The sequence below is a fragment of the Pan troglodytes genome, chromosome 17, assembly GCF_028858775.2.
Source record: "Pan troglodytes isolate AG18354 chromosome 17, NHGRI_mPanTro3-v2.0_pri, whole genome shotgun sequence".
Lineage (NCBI taxonomy): Eukaryota > Metazoa > Chordata > Mammalia > Primates > Hominidae > Pan > Pan troglodytes.
Window position 1 is genome coordinate 18,174,072 of NC_072415.2, and position 26,681 is coordinate 18,200,752.

General features: G+C 42.9%; 1 protein-coding gene across 2 annotated transcripts; it reads right to left on the reverse strand.

The window, feature by feature from the left end:
- Window positions 1-3,786: 3,786 nt before the first annotated feature.
- On the reverse strand, window positions 3,787-26,540 carry PSMG2 (proteasome assembly chaperone 2). Of its 2 annotated transcripts, none has more exons than XM_016933269.4 (7): window positions 26,366-26,540; window positions 22,811-22,982; window positions 16,777-16,835; window positions 10,912-11,030; window positions 8,858-9,031; window positions 4,907-5,027; window positions 3,787-4,089 (listed from the first exon to the last, which is right to left on the reverse strand). In XM_016933269.4, the coding sequence occupies exons 1-7, from the start codon at window positions 26,420-26,422 to the stop codon at window positions 3,997-3,999; spliced, it is 795 nt and encodes a 264-aa protein (XP_016788758.2). In that variant the 5' UTR covers window positions 26,423-26,540; the 3' UTR covers window positions 3,787-3,996. The 2 variants fall into 2 exon arrangements, with proteins under 2 accessions (XP_016788758.2, XP_063651992.1); XM_063795922.1 differs by lacking the exon at window positions 26,366-26,540 and adding an exon at window positions 25,395-25,468.
- Between the last annotated feature and the right edge of the window lie 141 nt (window positions 26,541-26,681).

Genomic DNA, 26,681 nt, shown 5'->3' on the forward strand with positions numbered 1-26,681 from the left:
ACTTAACCTCAATCATATACAAAAACCACTTTTACAACTCTACTTTTAAATTATTGATGTAGGGCCAGGTGCAGTGGCTCATGCCTGTAACCCCAGCACTTTTGGAGGCCAAGGTGGGAGGATGGCTTGAGCTCAGGAGATCAAAACCAGCCTGGACAACATAGCAAGATCTCTCATCTTAAAAAAATTATTTTTAAAATTTTTATTTCAATGGTTTTTGGGGTACAGGTGGTTTTCGGTTACCTGGATAAGTTCTTCAGTGGTGATTTCTGAGATTTTAGTGCACCCATCACCCAAGCAGTCTATGTTATAATCAACATGTAGTGTTTTATTCCTCACCCCCTCCAAACCTCCCTGGCTAAGTCCTCAAAGTCCATTATATCATTTTTTTTTTTTTTTTTTTTTTACCCTGAGATGGAGTCTTGTTTTGTTGCCTAGGCTGGAGGGCAGTGGTGCAATCTTGGCTCACTACAACCTCCACCTCCTGGGTGATTCTTGTGCCTCACCCTCCCTAGTAGGTGGGACTACAAGCACATGCCGCCACATCCAGCTATTTTTTTTTTTTGTAGAGACGGGGTTTCACCATGTTGGCCAGGCTGGTCTCGAACTCCTGGCCTCAAGCGATCCACCCACCTTGACATCCCAAAGTGCTGGGGTTACAGGTGTGAGCCACTGTGCCTGGCCTGCTAAAGTCCATTATATCATTCTTATGCCTTTGAGCCCTCATAGCTTAGCTCCCACTTGTAAGTGAGAGGTACAATATCTGGTTTTCCATTTCTGAGTTACTTTACTTAGAATAATGGCCTCTGGCTCCATCCAAGTTGCGGCAAAAGACATTATTTCATTCCTTTTTATGGCTGAAGAGTAGTACTCCATGATGAATATACCACATTTTCTTTATCCACTCATTGGTTGATGGTCACTTAGGTTGGTTCTATATATTTGCAATTGTGAATTGTGCTGCTATAAACGTGTGTGCATGTGTCTTTTTCATATAATGACTTATTTTCCTTTGGGTATATACCCCGTAGTGGGATTGCTGGATCAGATGGTGTTCTACTTTTTGTTCTTTGAGGAATCTCCGCACTGTTTCCCATAGTGGTTGTACTAATTTACATTCCCACCAGCAGTGTAGAAGTGTTCCCTTTTCACCACATTCACACCAACATCTATTGTTTTTTTGACTTTTTAATTATGATCGTTCTTGCAGGAGTAAGGTGATATCTCATTGCGGTCTTAACATTTCCCTGATGATTAGTGATGTTGAGCGTTTTTTCATGTTTGTTGGCTGCTTGTATATCTTCTTTTGCGAATTGTCTATTTATGTTCTTTGCCACTTTGTAATGGGATTATTTTTTTCTTGCTCATTTGAGTTCCTTATAGATTCCGGATATTATTCCTTTGTCGGATGCATAGTTTGCAAATTTCTCCCACTCTGTGGGTTGTCTGCTTACTCTGCTGTTTTGCTGTGCAAAAGCTAAAAAAAAATTATTGATGTCACAAATTACACCTTTACATAGTGTACCCATTAAGATATTTTAACATATTTTTATAGTTACAGTGTTTGTTTTGATTTTTAGAGATGGGGCTTCACTTTGTTGCCCAGGCTGGTCTTAAACTCCTGGCTTCAAGAAATCTTCCCCAAGTGCTGGGATGACATGTGTGGGTCACCGTGCCTGGCCAGTTACAGTTATTTTTATGCTTTGTCTTGTCAATTCTGGACCAGAATTAAAAGTGCACTACCATTATAGTCCTGAAGGATTCTGCATTTGTCTATATTTAGTTTGCCAGTGAGCTTCATATTTTCTTTTTCTTTTTGAGACAGAGTCTCGCTCTGTTGCCCAGGTTGGAGCGCAGTGGCGCGATCTTGGCTCACTGCAACCTCCGCCTTCTGGGTTTGAGCAATTCTCCTGCCTCAGCCTCCCGCATAGCTGGGATTACAAGTGTGTGCCACCATGTCTGGCTAATTTTTTTTTTTTTTGTATTTTTAGTAGAGATGGGGTTTCACCATATTGGTCAGGCTGGTCTCGAACTCCTGACCTCAGGTGATCCTCCCACCTCAGCCTCCCAAAGTGCTGGGGTTACAGGTGTGAGGCACTGCACTCGGCCACTCCCAATCTTTGCATACTGGCTTTGTACAGGGGAGACCTTCACCAGCTAGCCCAGGTAGAGATTCTGAAACCTCTTAAATGTTTTTCCAAGTTCAACTTTTTAGGATTGTGTTATTTCCCAACTAAAGGTTGCTGGTTTTTCATCTTGTAATCTCTTGCTCCCTCTGGTGTCTGTCTTCAGAATTGCATGTTCCCTAGTGCTGCAGCTGCAAGTCTCCCCTTTGTTCTCAGTGGCTCTCTGGCAAAGCATGACAGCTTCCTATAAGCACCCCAAGTTAGATGAGATGGGCAACAGTCCCTTGGGCAGCATTACAAAAAGCTGGAATGCTGGCGTGTAAGTTCCATTCCTCCTGGGAGAGAAAATGCAAGTTGGGTGATTTCTCTTGGTGGTGTCCAGCCACACTGGCCTGTCTGTGTGGTACTACAGGCTCTGGTGGCACGGCAAACGATCCTCCAACTCTCCCGTGCTTTTAGCAGACTCCAGACATCCAAAGGATGCCAGTTCTGTCAGTATTCCAAGTCAGACAAGACGAAAGAGTCAGAATCTTGGTCACATGCTCCAACGTTCTCTACCTCTCTCCCCCTCACCAAGTCTGCCTTCAACCCAGGGAAAAGCCAGGAGCTGGCGTACTCTCCCCATCATGCTGGGCTGTCATCCTGGGTGGGGTAAAGTGAAATGACTCTTCTTACTCATTTCAACGTGGCTGTTCTTAATTTTGCACTCACCTGGGGATACTGCAACTTAACTGGTTTCTGGTATCTTGGTCTATAAATTAAACTGGTGTCTCTGTGGGGTAATGAGGACTGGTACTTCCTATTTTGCCATCTTGCTGATGTCAACCCCCATTTCATATTTTAACCAAAAGGGAAACAGAAATAGGCCACAGAATCCAGAATGATTTACATATCAAAAGGAAACCTTTCCGGAGTGCTGGGAGGTAGGTGTATCCTTAAATATTACAAGCCCTTGTGTTACAGATGAGAAAGCCAAGGCACAGAGGTAACACAGTGAAATCGTACATCCCAAAGACTAGGGGTGAACAGTGACTGGTATGCAGCAGGCACTCGAAAATGATAACTATTTTTATTATTTCTTTTATAGTAAAATTATTCTAAAATGGGGAAACTATCCTGGATTATTGGGGTGGGCCCAATGCAATCACAGGGTCCTTTTATAAGTGAGAGATTTGAAGATGCTAAGCTGCTAGCTTTGAAGATAGAAGGGCCCATGAGCCAAATAATATGGCAGCCTCTAGAAGCTGGAAACAGCAGAACACAAATTCTCCCTAAGGCCTTCCTCAGGAACACTGCCCTGCTATCACCCTGACTTTAGTCCCGTCAGACCCATTGTTGGATTTCTGACTTCTAGAACTCAGAAGTCAGAATTTAAAAGCAAATTTGTGGCTGGGCATAGTGGTGTAATGCCTGTAATCTCAGCACTTTGGGAGGACATGGCAGGAGGCTTGCCTGAGCCCAGGAGTTTGAGACCAGCCTGGGCAACATGGCAAGACCTCGTCTCATTTTACTTAAAAGACAGAATGAAAATTAATTAATTAGTTAATGAAAAAATTAAACTGGTGTGTTTTAAGTCACTAAGTTTGTGGTGATTTATTAGAGACAAACTAGGAAGCTAACAGAGAGTCTGAAATTAAAAAAAAATACATTTAAGACAAAATTACTTAGGAAATAAAATTTTATTGTACAAAATTTACATTTGGTGCATATGATGAAAAAGCATGGCAAAGAGACCCTTAATCTTTTTTCTTTGATATTTACTGTAAAAGTAATTTCCTAATACCAGATCATACAATTTTTTTGTATAGAATGTTTAACAGCTGTGTTAGTAGTAAGTGTTTTGGGTATAAGGTATAAAACAGAAATTAGATCAAAAAAGTGCAGGGGGAAGACCACTGCCAAAGAGTAATCTCCAAGAACTTGGTATTTTCCACCGTGAGGTAGATACTGTGAGGTCATCGCTCTGTAATTGAAGAACAAAATATTTTAATATTTAAACTTTACCATCAAATCTCCTTTTAAAGTGAATTATAAAACTCTCCTTTTGTGTTCCTTTTGGTTGGCACTTTTATAGCCAGGTTTTATTGTTAAGGAAAAATAAAGTTTCTTTGTCTTCATGTCAACCGAAGATAAATTTCTTTAAGTTCCAAATTATAAAGATATGCCAGAAAGGCTGTAGATGAAGTTTATTAGGGAAAATCACATTCAAAAAGAATAGGGATTAAAACAAAAATCAGCGTTATGTGATTTGTATCAATTTGTTCTTGGCAAAAGCATGAATTAAAAAGCTAGTTACCCATCTTAGAAAGCAGCCTTATGCTCAGTGTTGTTATGCCTAAAGGCTAACTCACTTCCCTGGGTGTAATGCTCTCATTTCATAATAGAGAAAAATATCAACTGTAATACATATTCAATAGCTACAGTATTGCTCACATAGCAATACTTTTTACTTCCCTAAAAAAATTCCTGAATTCCACAGAAGGCTTGTTTATTATTGCAAGACTATGTCTGGCATAATTAATCTAACATGAATAGTAAGTACAATGAAGAACTAATGATTTTCCTTTTTGGAAAGTCAGCTTTAATGAAAAAACTGTAAATAATAGGTTGGTTAACTGTCCTCTAATTTTCAAAAGTTCAGCTTAAACTAAATTTTATGTAAAGATATGTCTATATTTAATACAAACGTTCACTTACTTGGTCTACTTAGGTAGTATATAAAGTTCAAGTTAATGAATACAACCAGACAAAGACGAGGCTTAAGCTATAATAGAACTTACAAGTGGTTTGATTATCTGAAGCCACTCATTAAGATACTCAACAAGACCTAATGCATCTGGGATGTTGTCCCCTTCTGAAACAAATTTCAGCAGAACTGCCATTTGGATTTCTTTAGAACAGCTACAAGAAATAAAAATAAGAATCAGTATTCTTTCACAGGGTACAAGAGCTGACTCTAGTGTGTCTGTTTTTACAGCTACGATAACCTACCTGGTTTAGGAAAGGAAAAGATGCCACATCGTAAGATCACTTATCATCTCCCTTTGCCCCACACAGAGTTTTCTACTTGTGAGAGCAGGCCCCTGTAACACCCACTGGGGAACACGCACAATCATGCCTCACCCCACGGCTGCTTGAAAAACCAGCCTTTCTGTCCTTGGCTACAGCAGATAAGGTATGTTCTGACCTACTCCCCAAACCTACTTCAGAAGACAGTAATTTTCAGAAGCACCCCAGCAGAGACTGAAAGAAAATAACACCTAGTTACTATCTAAAGCAGTCAGGGAAACTGTGGAAGAGAATGGAATCATTAAAGGAAATAAAAGTTCCTACTTCTTCCGAAAACGCTGAGTGGTTATTATGTGTTAAGCATTATCTGCAAATTTTATGACAATCCCTGTAATAATCCTGAAGAAGCTATAATTAGCTCCATTTTATAAGTGAATCAGTTTGGAATAACGGGAACAAAGACAGACACCAGGATTCAGATTCTAGCTCTTCAACTTACCAGATATGTTGGGCAAGTTACTTAACCAGGGGTGTTCCTCATCTATAAAAGGGGGATGATAATGGAACCTACTTCACAGGTTGTTGTGAGGCTGAAAGGAGGTAGTGGAGGCAAAATGCTTAAAACAGTGACCACACAGTAAATATGAAAGAAGTATTAGCTACTTTTATGAGGTAACAGGTTTAAAGAGATTGAATACAGGCTGGGCGCGCTGGCTCAAGCCTGTAATCCCAGCACTTTGGGAGGCCGAGGTGGGCAAATCATTTGAGGTCACGAGTTCGAGACCAGCCTGGCCAACATGGTGAAACCCCGTCTCTACTAAAAATATAAAAATTAGCCGGGCATGGTGGCATGTGCCTGTAGGTACTCAGGAGGCTGAGGCAGGAGAACTGCGTGAGACAGAGCAAGACTCTGTCTCAAAAAAAAAAAAAAAAAAAGATTTAATACATAGTTAACATGCCCTAAGTTCTATATCTAGTAAGTGGCAGAGATGGGACATGAACTTAGGTCTCTCTAACTCTAAAACATAGTCTCCTATCATACTATAAACGCCTCAAGCTAGTGATGAGATGCAGATACACCAATGCAAAAAGTTTCCTGCTTGCCAATAAATGCAAAAATTACTCCTAACACCCTAAAACCAAGAACTATGAGAAAAATGCCATGCCAAAACTTGAAAGCACGAGACTGACAGAGAAGAGAGCTACAGAAATAAAAGTGAGCTGAGTTCTAAGGAAGGAAAGGTACCGAGGAGACTCTGATGTATACGTTCGGAAGTCTCAGATGATACCAGGCTAACTTTAGTTTCTGTCTCTAAAAACTACAAAGTAGAAACTGTTAGCCTCACTCACCCTAGCCCAGTCCTTGGTTCTCAAACACCTTAGGGGCTCTCAATCTTTGTATGGAACCACTATGAGCTCTGATGGCTCAGAAAATTCCAGTTCCTAAATGGTCTGCTGTGATGGCCTCAGGCAAGGCTCTCGCCTGGAGAAGGCTGGCTCCCAGGCTGTGCTTGCATTTTCAAGGCTCTAACTTGGAAAGCGCAGGGTATGCTCTTCAGCTTATCGCGCCTCTTATTAGTTTGTAACACAGTGTGGGATAATCATTTCAATATTACCCTCTGGTTTTCTGTTAAAAAGAAAGGCAGAGGATGACTATTATTATTACTTTTTTATTTGGAACTATTTTATTCTGGTTGATACAACTGAGTATTTTAAATATTGTTTCTTCAGGGTAAAATCCGCATTTCCTGAATGTTTGATGCTGAGTAGGTCTAACTTTTATAATACTTTCTGTTTATCACTGCTAACTTTGTGGGCAAGCTTATAGCTAACCAGAAGCTGTTCTTTGCCTGTCCTCATAGTTTCACCCTATACCCAAGAAGACAGACCCAAGGAGACAGACCCCTGGACTCTGATGAGCAGCACCCCTGCCCTCGGATTCTCTGCCCTGTATTTCCAGTTGCCTCGGCCTCCATGTAGTCTTAACTCATTTCCTCCACTCAGCTCTGCTTGGGTTCCGCTCCCTGTGCTGCAGTCCAGAAAGTACCTCAAGCAGAAAGCCAGGCAACTGTAGACTTAAAATTTGCCTTCTCTTAGGGATGACAGCTGTGTGCTGCCTGTAGTCCAATGTCTGGACTGTTGTTTCATGAATTGTCAGCTTCCAGTATTTTTATGGCAGGAGGGCAAGTCTGATATCAGTTACTCTGTCTTGGTCAGAAGCAAAAGTTTAGGAGGATTGGTAAGTTTAGATTGATTGGTAAAGTAAGTGCAACAAAGTATAGAAGAGGTGGAGTGCAGTGGGAGTGCAGACGCAACTTCCTTGTCTAGAAGACAGGAAAAGGCAAGATTGCAGACAGGAGGTGAAGGGTGAGTTGACTCTTAGAAAGGAGATAGGTGTTTGCAAGGGGGACAAGAGAGGAACACGGAACAAAAACACAAGGGAAATGAGAAAATACTGAGATGAGTGAAAATGAAAACACGACATGTCAAATCCTAGGGCATGCAGTGAAAACAGCGCTAAGAGGAAAATTTACAGCTGTAAACACATTCAGTAAAAAAGAAAAAAACTTTTAAATTAATAACCTAAGTTTACACCTTGGAAAAGAGAAAAAAAAGCAAACCAAATCCAAAGCTAGAGGAAGAAAATAAAGATTAGGTAAGAGAGAAATAATAGAGAATAATAGAATAATAGAGAATAGAAAAACAATAATCAGCAAAATCAAAACTGGTTCTTCAAAGAAAAACAAAACTGACAAATCTTTAGCTAGCTTGACTAGGAAAAAAAAGAAAAGACTCAAATTATTAAAATAAATGAAAATGGGAACATCAACACCAATTTTACAGAAATAAAGTTGGGAGTTATTATTTATGGGTACAGATTTTTTAATTTAGTATGACGACAAAGTTCTAGAAGTAGACAGTGCTGATGGATGCAGATGCTGTGAATTAATGGCACTTGATTGTACGCTTAAATATAGTTAAAATGTGTGATAAATGTATGTAAATTTTGCACGATGTGTATTTTACCACAATTAAAAAAAAGTGTGCGTGTAGAGGTTGCAAAGAATAAGTATTAGAATCCCTAAAAAGTCACACAAAATAAAAGCATTAAATATGGCTTTTGAGAAACCAATTCTTCTATAACCAAGTTTAAATCTTTCCCCTAAATGCAAGAATTCTAAAATAGTACCAGTTTTGTAAATATATTTTCTTTTTTTCTTTTTGAGACGGAGTCTTGCTGTCTCCCAGGCTGGAGTGCAGTGGCGCGATCTCGGCTCACTGCAAACTCCGCCTCTCGGGTTCACACCATTCTCCTGCCTCGGCCTCCCGAGTAGCTGGGACTACAGGTGCCCACCATCACGCCCAGCTAATTTTTTGTATTTTTAGTAGATACAGGTTTTCACCATATTAGCCAGGATGGTCTCGATCTCCTGGTCTTGATTGATCTCCTGACCTCGTGATCTGCCTGCCTCGGCCTTCCAAAATGCTAGGATTACAAGCGTGAGCCACTGCGCCCGGCCTATCAATATATTCTCAAAGTTTCAGTAAGTAATCCAATACATTCTCTGACTTAATTTTGTTTTTTTTTGTTGTTGTTTTTTGTTTGAGACAGAGTCTTGCTCTGTCACCCAGGCTAGAGTGCAGTGGCACGATCTCAGCTCACTGCATTAATTTCATTTTTAAGTAAAGTGGGAAACAAATGAACAGGCAAACAAACTCACCTTTCATCATAGAGTGTTTTTGTGATACCTCCTCCCGGAATGCGGATACAAAACTCGGAATCATCTATTTCAGGAATGCACCGGCTTTCTTCCATTTCTTCCCAGTTAAGGCTCTTTATTTTATTTTGAACACTTTTTTGCATGGAAGGTGTAAGTAGGTACCGGAAGGGAGTACTAGAAATAATCATATAGTTAACTTTTTAAAAACTCTAAGGCAAACATTGGTTCTTTAGCTAAAATTCTCTTGGTCTCCATATATTCTGCTGCACAGGCAAAACACAAGTTTCAGCAGACTTAAGTAAAAAATATTGCTCTGATTTGCTACTTACTTACTTACTTAGGAGACAATATAAAAAGACAGAAACACTTAGGCAAGCCCATTGCAAAAATTTCCCACAGCTTTCCTCCCCTCTGCCATGAAGCCTGTAATGTCTTTTGTGAAAGTTCTGGAAATTAGCTCATTTTGAAAGGTAACTCTTGGCTTATTGGTATTTTTTCATCCTGGTTTTATAGGTGTCTAAGTGATAAAAGTTATGATCTACATCATCTAAAAAAGTTACAGTGAGCCAAGACTGTGCCACTGCACTCCAGCCTGGGTGACAGAGCGAGACTCCATCCCCAAAAGAATAAAAAATAAAAAATAAATGATCTAAATGCTACATCTTGGGGCCGAGCGTGGTGGCTCACGCCTGTAGTCCCAGCACTTTGGGAGGCCCAGGCAGGCAAATCACCTGAGGTCAGGAGTTCGAGACCAGCCTGGCCAATATCCTGTCTCTACTAAAAATACAAAAAATTAGCCGGGTGTGGTGGCATGCGCCTGTAGTCCCAGGTACTCGGGAGGCTGAGGCAGGAGAACCGCTTGAACCCAGGAGGCAGAGGTTGCAGTGACTCGAGATTGTGCCACTGCACTCCAGCCTGGGCAACTGAGAACTGGGCAACTGAGAAAGACTCCGTCTCAAAAAAAAAAAAAAAAAGGAAAAAAAAAAAAAGCTACATCCTGGGGACGGGCACAGTGACTCATGCCTGTAATCCCAGCATTTTGGGAGGCCCAGCAGGCGAATTACCTGAGGTCAGAAATTTGAGACCAGCCTGGCCAACACGGTGAAGCCCAGCCTCTACTAAAATTACAAAAATTAGTCTGGCGTGGCGGCAGGTACCTGTAATCTCAGCTACTCAGGAGGCTGAGGCAGGAGAATCGCTTGAATCCAGGAGGTGGAGGTTGCAGTGAGCTGAGACCATGCCACTGCACTCCAGCCTGGGTGACAGGGCAAGACTCCGTCTCAAAAATAAATAAATAAAAGCTACATCTTAGAGTATAAGAGTATTCTATATGATATGTTATCAACTTTATGTGGTAATGATAGCTTATAGTTCTATTTCTGGGATACTCTGTCTTACATTTAAGAACTCACTCTGACATGCCAGGGAGCTACCCTTTAGGCAAGTGGATTTCTGCAAATACGTATGGTTGCATGTGGCCAGGTGCGGGGGGCTCACACATGCAATCCCAATACTTTGGGAGGCTGAGGCAGGCACACTGCTTGAGCCTGGGAATTTGAGACCAGCCTGGGCAACATAGCTAGACCCTGTCTCTACAAAAAGTAAATGTTTTTTAAAAAATGGTAGCATATATGGAAATAACTGAAAATATTAATCTTTCAAGGTAGCATATATGGAAATAACTGAAAAGATTAACCTTTCAAAAGTTATCAACTTTATAAATCTTGAGTACCTTTTCTGCTTATTCTCTTCAATTAGCTGAGCTCTGTGATGTTGCCATGTATGTGACGGGAAACACTAAAAACATGATTCCCAAACTCTCTCTCTCTACACGATGTCTTCCCCGTGCCCCAACTCTACTAAGCTCACAGGAACTGAAAAGATCTGCCTAACTGTACTCCCTCCCATCTCCTGACCTTCTCTTACCCCCCTCTTTCTAAACTCCAGTAAGAAGAGGTAAGGATCTACATGGCTTTTAAAGTTTAACTTTTTAATAGAGAAATTATCATAGTATAAACTATACCAAAAATAACTTTCCAGAGGCAGGAACATACCTACGAAGCTGCAGATCATTACGCTGATATGAATGACTGCTCGAAAGAACAATGACTCTGGCACAGCCACTGCTTTTCACCCAGGAAAGCAGTTTTTCACAGAATGGCTTTGATTTATACTTTGCACACCATTGAGAGAATAAAAAGAAAATCTAAAAGTTAGTCTTAGAGCACACAAACATTCTATATACTATTTCATCAACTTTATGTGATAATGATATATAATTTATATATACTGAAATTATTTTCAGATCCACTTACTGTGCTTAAACCGAAAGTGAATGATAAAGAGCAATGAATTATCTAATGTATCTTTATAATTAAGAAATCAATGGCCATGCATGGTGGCTCACGCCTGTAGTCCCAGCACTTTGGGAGGCAGGCGGATCACCTGAGGTCAAGAGTTCAAGACCAGCCTGGCCAACATGGTAAAACCCCATCTCTACTAAAAATACAAAAATCAGCGGGGCATGGTGGCAGGCGCCTATAATCCCAGCTACTCAGGAGGCTGAGACAGGAGAATCACTTGAACCCAGGAGGTGAAGGCTGCAGTGAACCGAGATTGTGCCATTGCACTCCAACCGGGGGAACTGAGTGAAACTGTCTCAAAAAAAAAAAAAAAAAAAAAAGATATCAATGAATCATGAGGAATCTAGATTTCAAAAAAATTCTATTGTGATAGACAAAGGACAATTTCCCAGTTCTCTACTTAAGTAATCTATTGTTACCTAATAACCAATACATGGTCATCTGTGAAGGGTTCTTACCAGAAATTTGTGACCTGAATCTGGTCACATGGAAACAATCAGATGAATGGAGAATGCTCCACATCCAGCCCCGGTTCCTTAAAGGAGTCAATATTGTAAAGAAAGAAAGAGGGGCAGGCCAGTTTTACTCTGAAGGATAACAACTAAAAAGATGTAACAGCCAAATACAACCTGTGAACCATCAATGGATCCAGAATTGAAGGATACTTTCGGAACAGCTGTGGAAATTTGAGTATGTTGGATGATACTCCTGAATAAATTCATTAAATGCTGGTTTTCTTGGGTGTGGTAATGGTGTCCTTGTTCTTGAAAGATGTGTGCGGAAGTATGTAGGGGTGACCATTGCTAGCCTACTTCTGGATTGTTTCGAAGAAGGAAACTGTACACGCATAGCGAGAGATCAAGCAGGTGTGGCAAGATGTTCACAGCTGGTAAATCTGGAATGTGGGTTATAAAATTTCAGGGGGAGCCCGCTTTATGAAAATTTTTCAAAGACCGCTCATAAAATAACTACTCAATAAAATTTAAAATGCGGGTAAGAGAAATGCAGGCTAACTTTTAAAATAAGAAGGTAGTCTAGTATAGCAGTTAAGAGAGGCAGGCTCTGGGACAGGCATGGTGGCTCACTGCTGTAATCCCAACACTTTGAGAGGCCGCGGTGGGCAGACTGCTTGAGCCCAGGAGTTAAAGCCCAGCCTAGGCAATATAGTGAGACCCTGTTACTACAAAAAAAAAAAAAATTATTACACATGGTAGTGCACGTCTGTAGCCCCAGGTACTGAGGAGGCTGAGGTGGGAGGATCATTTGAGCCTCGGACGTCAGGGCTGTAGTGAGCCATAGTTGTGCCACTACACTCCAGCCTGGGTGGAGTGATACCCTGTCTCAAAAAAAAAAAAAAAAGTAAAAGAAAAAAGGCAAGCTCTGGAGCCAGGCTGCCTGGGTTAGAATGCTGGTCCTGCCTCCCTAAGATCATGTGTCAGGCAACTGCTTAACCTTTCTGTACTTCAGTGTTTCCTTTGAAAAATAAGGATAATATTAGTATCTGTCTTATAGGATTGTCATGAGGATTAAGTAATAAATATAAGGTACTTAGAACAGTATCAGCACAAAGAATCAATGCTCAATAAATGTTTGCTATTTTGAAATTAGTCTTGTGGCCAGGCACGGTGGCTCACACCTGTAATCCCAGCACTTTGGGAGGCTGAGGCGGGCAGATCACAAGGTCAGGAGATCGAGACCATCCTGGCTAATACGGTGAAACCCCGTCTCTACTAAAAATACAAAAAAATTAGCCGGGCGTGGTGGTGGGCGCCTGTAGTCCCAGCTACTCGGGAGGCTGAGGCAGGAGAGTGGCGTGAACCCAGGAGGTGGAGCTTGCAGTGAGCCAAGATCATGCCACTGCGGTCCAGCCTGCGCAACAGAGCGAGACTCCGTCTCAAAAAAAAAAAAAAAAAAAAAAAAATTCACTCTTTACTTCCAGCTGCCAAAAATTTATGTTATACGTTAAATAATTTTTCAACTTACACTGATTAGAAAGAGAACAAAAAGCCATGTGGCACAATGTAAAAATGTTACCAACTCTAACTGCAAAACTTTGGGTATATAATGTTAACTAAAGAAAGCAGTGATTCTAGTATAAGAATTAAAAATAATCTTAGCAGCACTATTCATGATAGTCTCAAACTGGAAATAATCAAATGTAGCATCAAAAGTACCATGGAAAAATTATGGCTTACGTATACAACTTAACACCACAGAGAAATGAGAATGAATGAACTATGGCTACTTCCAACAACATGGGTGAACCGCGCAAACGGAATGTTGAGAAAGGAAGCTAGATGCTGTAAGTATATACCACAGAATTCCACCAATAGAATACTGACTAGGACGCATTATGGGGTCCTCTGGAATGCTGACAATGCTCTATGTCTTGATCTGAAAGCTGGTTTCACAGAGGGTTTACTGCATGAAAATTCACCAAGCTGTATATTTATGATTTGTGCACTTTTCTCATGTACGTCATACTTCGATAAAAAGTTACAATAATGGCTGGGCACAGTGGCTCACGCCTGTAATCCCAGCACTTTGGGAGGCTGTGGTGGGCAGATCACCTAAGGTCAGGAGTGTGAGACCAGCCTGGCCAACATGGCAAAACCCCAACTCTACTAAAAGTACAAAAAGTAGCCAGGCATGGTGGCGGGCACCTGTAATCCCAGTTACTCAGGAGGCTGAGACAAGAGAATTGCTTGAACCCAGGAGATGGAGGTTGCAGTGACCTGAGATCACGCCACTGCACTCCAGCCTGGGCGATAAGAGCAAGACTCCATCTCAAAAAAAAAAGTTAAAATAAAAAGTACTATGCAGTTAACCATGTCACTAAAATCCTGTATTTCTAACCTCCTGAAAAGATGATACCTCAGGTCATTCCAAAAAATCCCTTAGCAAATATTTACTGAGAGCTTCTCTATGTGCATGACACTATCTTATGAGCTGGGGATATAAAAGTAAATGACACTTCATCATTCCTTTCAGAAGCTTACTTTCGGCTGGGTGTGGTGGCTCACACCTGTAATCCCACCACTTTGGGAGGTTGAGGCGGGCAGATCACCTGAGGTCAAGAGTTTGAGACCAGCCTGGCCAACATGGTGAAACCCCATCTCTACTAAAAATACAAAAATTAGCCAGGTGTGGTGGCGGGCACCTGTAATCCCAGCTACTCAGGAGGCTGAGGCAGGAGAATCGCTTGAACCCAGTAGGCAGAGGTTGCAGTGAGCTGAGATTGCACCACTGAACTCCAGCCTGGGTGACAAGAGTAAAACTCTGCCTCAAAAAAAAAGAGGGCCGGGCACAGTGGCTCATGCCTGTAATCCCAGCACTTTGGGAGGCTGAGGTGGGTGGAGTGGGTGGATCACCTGAGGTCAGGAGTTTGAGACCAGCCTGGCCAACATGGTGAAACCCCATCTTTACTAAAAATACAAAACTTAGCCGGGCACAATGGCACACGTTTGTAATCCAGCTGCTTGCGAGGCTGAGGCAGGAGAATCACTTGAACCCAGGAGGCGGAGGTTGCAGTGAGCTGAGATCACGCCATTGCACTTTGGGGAAGCTGAAGCATGAACTGCTTGAGCTCAGTAGTTCAAGACCAGCCTGGGCAACATGGCGAAACCCCACCTCTACAAATACAAAAATTAGCCGGGTGTGGTGGTGCATGCCTGTAATCCCAGCTACTCGGGAGGGTGAGGTCGGAGAATGGCTTGAGCCTGGGAGGCAGAGGTTGCAGTGAGCCAAGATCACGCCACTGCATTCCAGCTTGGGTGACAGAGCAAGAGAGACCCTGTTTCAAGGAAAAAAAAAAAAAAAGGAAGGAAGGATTGTTTAGGAGGGCCTTTCTGATGAAGAAACATTTAAGAAAACACTAAAGGAGGCAAACCATTGGAGTCTCTAAGAAAATGAATTTCGGCAGAGAAGCTAGTGGAAAGACTGAGACAGGATGAGCTTAATGTCTAACAACACAGGGAAGCCAGTGTGGCTGCAGGTTAGGCTCTGCAAAGCAGCAGTCTGGCAGAGCTCCTGTGAGCATGACTCTTGTTATGCTGGCTTTTTGCATATGGGGCTCCTGCGAACTTGGAACGTGAGGAACTGAATTTTAAATTTATGAATTAAACTGTAAATAGTTACATGTAGCTAGTGGCTACTGTATTAGACAGCACAGATATACAGCCTCATAGGCCACAGTAAGGGCTGTGAATTTGAAACCATCCTCAAAGAGTTAAAGAAACCAACGACTAACAAATTCTTGAGTTTGGACTGGGCGTGGCTTACACCTGTAATCCCAGCATTTGAAAGGCCAAGGCGGGTGGATCACTTGAGGGCAGGAGTTGGAGACCAGCCTGGCCAACATGGCAAAACCCCGTCTCTACTAAAAATACAAAAATTAGCCAGTGTGGTGGCGTGTCCCTGTAATCCCAGAGGCTGAGGCAGGAGGATCACTTGAACCCAGGACGGCAGAGGCTGCAGTGAGTTGAGATCACATCAGTGCACTTAAGCCTGGGCATCAGAGGAGACTGTCTCAAAAAAAAAAAAAAAGAAAGAAATTATTGAGTTTGCAGGGTAGCAGATAAGAAACTACTTGCTAAAATACTGAAACTTCCTCCCCTTATGGGATAAAGGAACTGGCTGAAATTGGTTGGAACCAATATGGCCAAGTAGAGTCTGCAGAGAACAAGCTTCCTGGTGTCGCAAGCTGACTCTCCATCACCACGTTTCATACTCATTCCCCTGAATTGGCACATGAGCCCTATGAGTTAGCATGAGGAGATAACTGTGCATGCCCAAGGACCTTCCAGATGTCCCCTTTCCTTCCATCGCTCACCTACTGATCTCAGAATCCACCCTCTGAACCTTTTCTAATAAAAACACTGCCTTGAAGTCAGCACAGGGAGGCAGATTTGAGCTCGGACTCCTGTCTCCTTGGGAGTCAATTTGCAATATAAAGCCTTTCTTGTCTCAAAAACCTGGTGTCACAGTGCATCAGGAAGCGAGCCCCTTTTCCTGGATCACAATTTTGAGTGAGAGGAGAAGCCACTGGAGGGTTTCAAAGAGAGTAGTGATGTGGTGTACGTTTAGAGGATCATCAGTGCTGCTGTTTGTGGGAGGCAGATCAGCAAGTTAGTCAGGGGCATGAAGATGACACTGGTTTGCACTCAATGACAGCAGTGGAGGAGGAAAGAAGTCGGATTCAGAATATTTTATGACATATACATAATTTTATATATACATAGTTTATATGTAGATGCCACCAGCTGAAATGTAATACAAATGGAATAAACCTCTAATATTAATATGCTTACATTTTTTCACCAATGCTACCCGAACTGAAAATATGTTAACACTCAAGATAAAAGCCCTACTTCCTTTCTATATAATCATGAAAAGACAGTAACACATCTGAAATATTGTAAGATTATTTCTCTGTAGAATCAGATCTTAACTGTACATATGGTAAAAACAGTAGTAATTTTTGAATCTTAATCCCTAATGTTACTTATTTTCTCATTACACTTTAATAAACAAAAAGGCAAACTACAACATACTAACCTTAATAAAAATGGATCTTAACTGTAGAGCCACCAGCTTTCTTGAAGGCAATGAATACACTATAAAAACAAGAAGAAAATGAAATCATATGACAGTGAAGTTACACAAGTTGAAATTATTATGATAAACAAAAATTGAATTATAATACCCTTTGCATTTAAATGTTTTCAATAATTAAAATACGGAACATATATGACATCTGGTTAAAATAAGACCTTTTAGAAGTACCTTAAAATGAGCCAGTGGGCTTTATGCTATGGAACAGATTCATTTCTGAAAAGTTAACTGTAAGAAAATATAAAAAATTATTTTTCTTTTGACTTTAACTGCAAAACCAGAGAAGTATTCCCCTGAAAATTTCTGGTATTATGACAAATAAAATCATCCTTAAGAAAACTGAACTTTTTGGCTTTTGATATTCTCCCCTCTTTGTCTCCAGAGAACAGCAACACTCACTGGGATTAGCAGAAAAAACAGTAAAAGGTAGGAGAATGTTAGCCATGTAATAAAATCCTGAAATAGGTACATGTGTGTTCCTTAGAACTTTTTAAAGGATCTGAAATAACATAAAATGTCATGTGAGTCAATGTGTTTGTATTTTTTACTGGGAAAAGGATCCATAGCTTTCATCAGGTTCTACAAGGGGCGCACTCTAGAAATGCTTAAGGCTTCCCTGCCCAACTTCATTTCTAAGAATGAGAAGCAGCTGGGCATGGTGGCTCACGCCTGTAATCCCAGCACCTTGGGAGGCTGAGGCGGGTGGATCACAAGGTCAGGAGATCAAGATCATCCTAGCTAACATGGTGAATGAAACCCCGTCTCTACTAAAAAATAAAAAAATTAGCCAGGCTTGGTGGCGGGCACCTGTAGTCCTAGCTACTCAGGAGGCTGAGGCAGGAGAACGGCGTGAACCCGGGGGGCGGAGCTTGCAGTGAGCAGAGATCGCGCCACTGCACTCCAGCTTAGGCAACAGAACAAGGCTCCATCTCAAAAAAAAAAAAAAAAAAAAAAAAGAATGAGAAGCTCCTGAGTCAGGGATAAAGTACTCTCTAAGGACACAGGATTACTACTGCACTAAGGGGTAAGTGTTGGTTACTATAAACAGATTGCAAATAACAGCAAATCCTTTGGTGGATCAGGTCTCTACTGTTACAGGTCTTTCGGAAATTGTCTCCTATGGCTGGCGTGATGTGGTGTGACTGGGGGTATGCTGAACTCAGCAAATCTAGCAAGCACCAGGTATGTTCAGTCCAAAGGAAGTTTAGGAATTAGGGAAAAGGGTATAAATTTAGGGAAAAGAGACTAAGGCACAGATTACTCAGCCTCTAACCTATCTGTAACAAACACATGTAGTCCAATTCAACTGACCTAGGTTTGAAAAGAATGTATCTGTAGGGGGTGGACAGGCTAAGCTTTTAAAAATGTAAGCTACCACTTCTTCGGTGATAGCAATACTCTCCTCATCAGCGTATCATACAATTCTTTTTTTTTGAGACAGAGTCTTGCTCTGTCACCCAGGCTGGAGTGCAGTGGTGCGGTATCGGCTCACTGCAACTTCTGCCTCCCAGGTTCAAGTGATTCTTGTGTGTCAGCCTCTCAAGTAGCTGGGATTACAGGAGCACACCACCACGCCTGGCTAATTTTTGTTTTTTGTTTGTTTGTTTTTTAAGACAGAGTCTTGCTCTATCACCCAGACTGGAGTACAATGGTGTGATCTCGGGTCACTGCAACCTCTACCTCCTGGGTTCAAGCGATTCTCCTGTCTCAGCCTCCTGAGTAGCTGGGATTTCAGAGGCACACCGTCACAATGGGTTAATTTTTTGTATTTTAGTAGAGACGGAGTTTCATCATGTTACCCAGGCTGGTCTCGAACTCCTGAGCTCAGGCAATCCACCCGTCTTGGCCTCCCAAAGTGCTAGGATTACTAGCGTGGGCCACCGTGCCCGGCCTATGCAATTCTTTTTGTTGTTAGGTTCCTGTTTCCTAGTACTTTTTTCTTCTGATGTGATACATTATGAAAGCAACAACACCTTTTCTGTATTCTGCCCCAAAACATTAACCTTTTATCTAATCAAGCCTTTAGAGCTAACTCCAGTTACAGAAAATACAGGGGCTAGAACAACAAGCCAAGTGACAAGAGATGTAATCAGACAAATCAGAAGGTGGGACATTGTACAAAACAATACACCTAGTCTTTTCTTCAATAAATCGGTTTGTGATGAAAAAAAAGGGACTGCTCTAGAGTAAAAGAGATTTCAAGGGCACAGCACAACAATCGGATACATGAGGGGTCTTCGAAAAGTTCACAGGAAATGTGTACTTATGAAAACATTTTGCACCAAAATAAACTTGTACTGACTTGCTGTAACACGCCTGAAAAGGACCTGGTTTGAGGCACTAAGAAGGATAAGGCATTAAGTGCCCCTATCACAGCAACATGAATTCTGCTTAAACTGAAGCAAGAACATCAAATTTATGGTGAAGCTTGGGTAGATAAATGGTGAAATCACAGATGCTTTAAAAGGGGCGGGCGCGGTGGCTCACGTCTGTAATCCCAGCACTTTGGGAAGCTGAGGTGGGCAGATCATGAGGTCAGCAGATGGAGACCATCCTGGCTAACACAGTGAAACCCCGTCTTACTAAAAATACAAAAAAAGTAGCTGGGCGTGATGGCGGGTGTCTGTAGTCCCAGCTACTTGGGAGGCTGAGGCGGGAGAATGGCGTGAACCCGGGAGGGAGAGCTTGCAGTGAGCCGAGATCGTGCCACCACACTCCAGACTGGGCGACAGAGCAAGACTCCATCTCAAAAAAAAAAAAAAAGTTTATGAGGGCTGGGCGTGGTGGCTCATACCTGTAATTCCGGCACTTTGGGAGGCTGAGGCGGGTGAACTGCCTGAGGTCAGGAGTTCAAGACCCACCTGGCCAACATGGTGAAACCCTGTCTCTACTAAAAATACAAAAATTAGGCCAGGTGTAGTGGCTCACGCCTGTAATCCCAGCACTCTGGAAGGCCAAGGTGGTTGGATCACCTGAGGTCAGGAGTTCAACACCAGCCTGACTAGCATGGTGAAACCTCATCTCTACTAAAAATACAAAATATTAGCTGGGCGTGGGGGCATGGACCTGTAATCCCAACTACTCCAGAGGCTGAGGCAAGAGAATTGCTTGAACCCGGGAGGTGGAGGTTGCAATAAACCAAAATCGTGGCATTGCACTCCAGCCTGGGCAACAAGAGCAAAACTCTCTGTCAAAAAAAAAAAAATACAAGAATTAGCTGGGTGTGTGGTGAACGCCTACAATCCCAGCTTCTTGGGAGGCTGAGGCAGGAGCATCTCTTGAACCCAGGAGGCAGAGGTTGCAGTGAGCCGAGATCCCGCCACCACACTCCAGCCTGTGTGACGGAGTAAGACTCCATCTCAAATCGGGCGCGGTGGCTCACGCCTGTAATCCCAGCACTTTGGAGGCTGAGGCAGGCGGATCACGAGGTCAGGAGATTGAGATCATCCTGGCTAACATGGTGCAACCCCGTCTCTACTAAAAATACAAAAAATTAGCCGGGCGTGGTGGCACGTGCCTGTAACCCTAGCTACTCGGGAGGCTGAGGCAGGAGAATTGCTTGAACCCGGGAGGCGGAGGTTGCAACGGGCCGAGATCGTGCCACTGCACTCCAGCCTGGGCAACAGAGCGAGACTGTCTCAAAAAAACCCCAAAATAAATAAATAAAATAAAATAAAATAAAGTTTACGGGGGCCGGGCGCAGTTGCTCCTCACACCTGTAATCCCAGCACTTTGGGAGGCCAAGGCAGGTGGATCACCTGAGATCAGGAGTTTGAGACCAGCCTGGCCAACATGGCGAAACCCCGTCTTTACTAAAAACACAAAAACAAAAAGTAGTTGGGTGTGGTGGTGGGCACCTGTAATCCCAGCTACTCGGGAGGCTGAGGCAGGAGAATCGCTTGAACTCGGGAGGCAGAGGTGGCAGTGAGCCGAGATTGTGCCATTGCACTCCAGCCTGGGCAACAAGAACAAAACTCTGTCTCAAAAAAAAAAAAAAAGAATGTTGTAAGGATTAAATGAATTACATGTAAACGCCGCTGGGTGCAGCGGCTTGTGCCTGTAATCCCAGCACTTTAGGAGGCCAAGACAGGCAGATCACCTGATTTTGGGAGTTCAAGACCAGCCTGACCAACATGGAGAAACTCCATCTCTACTAAAAATACAAAACTAGCTGGGTGTGGTGGCACATGCCTGTAATCCCAGCTACTCGGGAGGCTGAGGCAGGAGAACTGCTTGAACCTGGAAGGCGGAGGCTGCGGTGAGCTGAGATCGCGCCACTGCACTCCAGCCCGGGCAACAAGAGCAAATCTCCATCTCATTAAAAAAAAAAAAAGTACATGGCATTTAGCTCATAGTAATACTCAATAAAAGATAGCTGTTATCACTAGTGGAAAGTATACAAATTCTAGGGGCTTTTGTTTTTTAAGATAGGGTCTCACTCTGTCACCCGGGCTGGAGTGCAGTGGCATCATCATGGTTCACTGCAGCCACAACCTCCCAGGCTCAAACAGTCCTCCCAAGTTAGTTAGCCTCCTAAGAGGTTGGGACTACAGGTTGGCTAATTTTTTTCTTTTTCTTTTTGTAAAGATGGGGTCTCATTTTGTTGCCCAGGCTGGTCTCAAACTCCTGGGCTCAAGCGTTCCTCCTACCTCAGCCTCTCAAAGTGTTGGGATTACAGATGTGCACCAATGCACCCGGTCATGAATTCTGGTTTTAACCATTTATAGTCCTTTATCCTCTGAGGCAGTAACTCAAATTTAGTCTTGCGTTGACAAAGCCATCTGTCCTGTAGGAAGTTCAATAATAAGGTCATTTCTCAAATGTACATTTCACTATCGCAAGCTAAGAACAATGATATGGTTAGTAAGACACAAAAACCAAAATGCTTCTTCATTTGTCTTTCAATTCACCAAAGGCCTTTCATGCTCTTCTGTCACCTCCGGATTTGACCTTAAAATGGTAAACAGAAGACTAAAAGATCACCAGAACAGTTAGCCATCAAAGGTAGTTAACTGGGTGCTCCCATGCTTCACGATCAACAGGAGCTCTTCTCTTACTCACCTGGTGCTGTGCTGCATTATAACCAGTGTTCCCTGATTAATCAAGCCTGATAGTCCAATGAGGAATTACAAAGATTTACAGTATGGGAAAAGCCTACACCTATTAGTGGCATCAGGCAAGTCAATCTCTTTGAGCCTTATCTATACCATATTATTATGGATCCTATAATGGAAGAAGATGACTACGAGGATAAGACTTAGTTGACGTAACATATATTAAACCTACAAGACTGAGTCCAGCACAATCTACTTTTTGCCTTTCCATATTATTAGTGATGGTTACACATACCAGTAAGAACAGGAGATAAAACTGAGGATAGAAGGAAAAAAATCCACGTTGAAAAACAAGGAAATTTAAACATTCTATAAAAGATACAAGTATGGGCTGGGCACGGTGGCTCACGCCTGTAATCCTAGCACTTTGGAAGGCCGAGGCGGGTGGATCACGAAGTCAGAATATCGAGACCATCCTGGCTAACATGGTGAAACCCCCCGTCTCTACTAAAAAAATACAAAAAATTAGCCAGCGTGGTGGCAGGCACCTGTAGTCCCAGCTACTCGGGAGGCTGAGGTAGGAGAATGGCATGAACCCGGGAGGCGGAGCTTGCAGTGAGCGGAAATCGCGTCACTGCGCTCCAGCCTGGGCAAGAGAGCGAGACTCCGTTTCAAAAATAATAAAAAAAAAAAAAGATACAAGTATGATCTTATTCTCAACCTCCGTAAGACTTGCCATTTACAAGAGGCTAACAACAACTAAAACCAGGACGTAAAATAGGACAATGTGATTAGGTTGTGAACTCTACACAAAGTTGGCACTAAGTAAACATTTGCTACAAAACAATTATCAATAAAGTCTATTTCTAATTTAAAACAACTCTACTTTGTAGTGGAAAAATACAAGGTAAAGTCTTACATACCTTCAGCATTTATACTAAGTTCTGTTGAATTTCCTTCTGCGGTCGCATATGGATTGTTTCCAACCATTGGCACAAGACAATCGGTATAGAAGTAACCAATCTTAGACATATTCAGTGTAGAAATAATCAGATCCATTGCAAGCTGGCCAACATTTCCAACAGATACTGCTGGCTGAAATTATAAAAGATATGTTCAGTAAGTCACCAAAATTAGCAGCACTTTATTTTATTTTTTGAAACAGAGAGTCTGCCTCTGTCTCCCAGGCTGGAGTACAGTGGCGTGATCTTGGCTCACTGCAGCCTCTGCCTCCTGGCTTGAAGCAATTCTCCTGCCTCAGCCTCCTGAGTAGCTGAGATTACAGGCGCGCACCACCACACCCAGCTAATTTTTGTATTTTTAGTAGAGACGGAGTTTCACCATGTTGGCCAGGCTGGTCTCAAACTCCTGACCTCAGGTGATCCACCGACCTCAGGTGATCCACCCGCCTCAGCCTCCCAAAGTGCTGCGATTACAGGCGTGAGCCAACACGCCTGGCCCACAGCACCTCAAAAAGTTTAGACAGAAGACAATAGTTATATTAGTACTGAAAGCATCATAACATCATAGCTAGATATTGATTTTCATTAACTACAACTGCTGGGGCCTCCTCCACCTTTTAGACTATTTAACAAATACTTATTGAATGCCTACTCTATGCCAATTGTTGCTCTAGGCACTGGGAATGCAGTAAAATAAACCAACAAAAGTTCATGCCCTCATGGAACTTCCATTCCAGTGAGAGTGGTTTACCTGTAATAAACGAAACAAACACTAAAATATACAGTGGGAAGTGCTACGGAGAAAAATAAAGTGAGTGTGAGGATGTGTGTACATGGCTGATTGCAATTTTAAGTAGAGTGTTCGAGGAAAGACTCACCCTAGGTGACAAATGACTAGAGACCTGAAAAAGGTAAAGGAGACAGCCATACAGAGATCTGGGAAAGAACATTCCAGGCAGTGGGAAAGCAAGTGTAAAGGCTACGAGGTATGAACAGAAGCACTCTTGGGTCTGCTTACCATTTGCTTTATTAGTGCCTCTTTACCCATTCCGAAAGGTTGAAGTGACCTTTTCACACTAAACACACACACACACACACACACACACACTCTCTCTCTCTCTCTCTCTCTCTCTTTTTCCCATGACTTAAAATAATGAAGCTGCCAAATCCCTACCTACATCCCAGAACATGTAGGAGCTCCACAACCTAATGGATGTCTCCACATGGTTAGGTCACAGGAAACTCACATTCCACATGTCCAAAACTATAAACTTTTGCCCAAATTTTCCCCCATATTTTGTATTTTAGAAAAGTGCGCCGGGCATGGTGTCTCATGCCTGTAATCCCAGCACTTTGGGAGGCCGAGGCAGGTGGATCACCTGAGGTCAGGAGTTTGAGACCAGCCTGGCCTACATGGTGAAACCCTGCCTCTACCAAAAATACAAAATTAGCTGGGCGTGGTGGTGGACGCCTATAATCCCAGCTACTCGGGAGGCGGAGGCAGGAGAATCACTTGAACCCAGGAGGCGGAGGTTGCAGTGAGCCAAGATCGTGCCACTGCACTCCAGACTGGGCAAAAAAGAGCAAAACTCCATCTCAAAAAAAAAAAAAAGTTCAATATTATTCAATCTACCTAAACTTCTTCCCATTCCCTTAGCAACTACATCTAATACATGCCTAATTTTTATTGAGGCTATCCCCCAAGTATCCTTTTAATGTAGCTCCTCCTTTGCATTCTTCCAACAACTCCTTTTGTTTTCTGTCCTTCGGGGTGTTCCCTCAGCATGTTCTCCCACTTTTCACTGTTGTCACCTACCAATTGCCTAGTTACCTCCTGTAATTCCCTTCTCAACAATTTTGCTACTTGGGTTAAACTCTTCTGTACCATCCTTCTTTTCCTCACAATATTGTATTATTCCCATCAGCACGTAAACATGCTCTAATATCTTTCATTCTAAAAGGCTCTCTCCCTTGACCCCACATAGCCCTCTAACTGCAACCTCATTTCTTGTGTCTCTATGTAGCAAAAATTCTCCAAGTCGTCCACGAAAACATAAGCAGAAACTTTATCTCTTATTTAAAAAAGTTTTTTGAGACAGGGTCTCACTCTGCCGCCCAGGCTGGAGTGCAGTGGCACGATTTCAGCTCACTGCAGCCTCTGCCTCCTGGGCTCAAGTGATCCTCCCGCCTCAGCTTCCCGAGTAGCTGAGATACAGGTGCAGGAAACCACACCTGGCTAATTTTTATTTATTTATTTTTTTGTAGAGATGAGGTATCACTATGTTGCCCAGGCTGGTCTTGAACTCCTGAGCTCAAGCGATCCTCCTGTACTCGGCCTTCCAAAGTGCAGGGATTACAGGCATGAGCCATCATGCCTGTCTCTGAATTAATGACTGAATATATATTATACAACCCAAATCTTTACTTGTTTTCTATCATTCATTCAACCCACTCCAATATGGCTTTCCTCTTCACCACTTCACTGGTAACTGTCCAAGTGACCATCATTAACATGTCGCTAAATCCAAACATACACTTTCTTCACCTTACACATCTCTGGGCTACTTTTGACATGGCCACTCCCTCCTTTTTGAAACACTCTTCTCTGGGGTTGTGTGTTTTATCTGTAATGAATAAGAATGACAGTTTGAGCTCTCTCCAGCCTTATACCACTCCAAACAGTGCATTTTCCAATGGTGCCTTCTGGGTTCACAGGGCCTACAGCTTATTCTCTCTCAATGTGTCATTCCAAATTCTTGGCAGTCTTCAAGTCCCCCATGCTAACTGACTCTGTTTTAGACATCCATCTTTCTGAAACGCCTACTTTCCCCTACTCCCAGCCCACAGGCCCTCCATCTTTTGCATACTACTTTCTCTATAAAGCCTTTCTTAACAAGCCATCTGTCCCTCCCCTCCCAATTATCTCAGGACCTTTCTACATCCTTTCAAGCTTCTAGCCTAGCATTTATTGCTCTTAGATTACATGTTTCCAACTACAGTGTAAATTCTTTGAGGGCACGCACCTAGTCTTATTCTAATATTCGCACATAACAGACTTTATTAAAACAATGAATGAATATAAAGAGCGATAAAACTGTGCTAACTACCGGCAAGAGTTAACGTTTATTGCCCTATCAGTAGTTCTCCGGTTAACAACGATAATATGCTAGCTTAAGACTAATTCTAAAACTAGTCGTAGAAAGACTTTCTAGGATAAAACTGAAGGATGCCCTGCAAAACGTAAGTACAGTGTATCTAGAATGTACGAACACATCACGTTTTACAGGAAACAGAGACTACAAATTGTAGACTTGACTACGTTTGGTTTTACAGCCGACAAAGGTTCTGTTTGGACGGCTGCCTCCGGCTACAACCTCCCTGTTTTTTCCGGCCGAAAACATGAAATAGAAACTAGTGCCCTATTTCTCCCAAGGCACCACCAAACACCCCGCGTCGGGGTGGCGACACCGCAGGGGCCTCAGGAGGCAGCAGCCCCGAGCGCAAACGGAGACTCACCATTAGGAGGGTGAAGCCGGCAAGGTCGGGGGCCGACTCCCCGCAGGGAACGAACATGGTCGCAGTGGGGTGGCCAGCAGGGACTAACCGCGGCCCTGGCAAGAACGAGGGCAGCAAGAAGGCGGAAGCCCGAGTCCCCGGAGCCTCGCGGGGCGCGGGAGGGTCCTCTGAGTCCCTGGGCGCCGGGCCCTTGGGGCCCGTCCAGCTAACTGCCGGTTCAGAGGGCGGAAAGAGGCCGCCGGGTGGCCGCGAAGAGGGGCCAACAGCGCTTTCGGAGACCCTGGCAAGCAAGGCGATGGGGTGCGCTGAGGTCTCG

What these genes read in the sequence shown, in the direction of transcription:
- PSMG2 (XM_016933269.4), bottom strand. Translation starts at nt 26,422, where the DNA reads ATGTTCGTTCCCTGCGGGGAGTCGGCCCCCGACCTTGCCGGCTTCACC. An exon ending in CCGGCTTCACCCTCCTAATG is followed by an intron (nt 22,983 to 26,365) that starts GTGAGTCTCCGT and finishes TTATAATTTCAG; the next exon opens with CCAGCAGTATCTGTTGGAAA. An exon ending in TTCAGATAATCAAACCACTT is followed by an intron (nt 4,090 to 4,906) that starts GTAAGTTCTATT and finishes CTTCAATTACAG; the next exon opens with AGCGATGACCTCACAGTATC.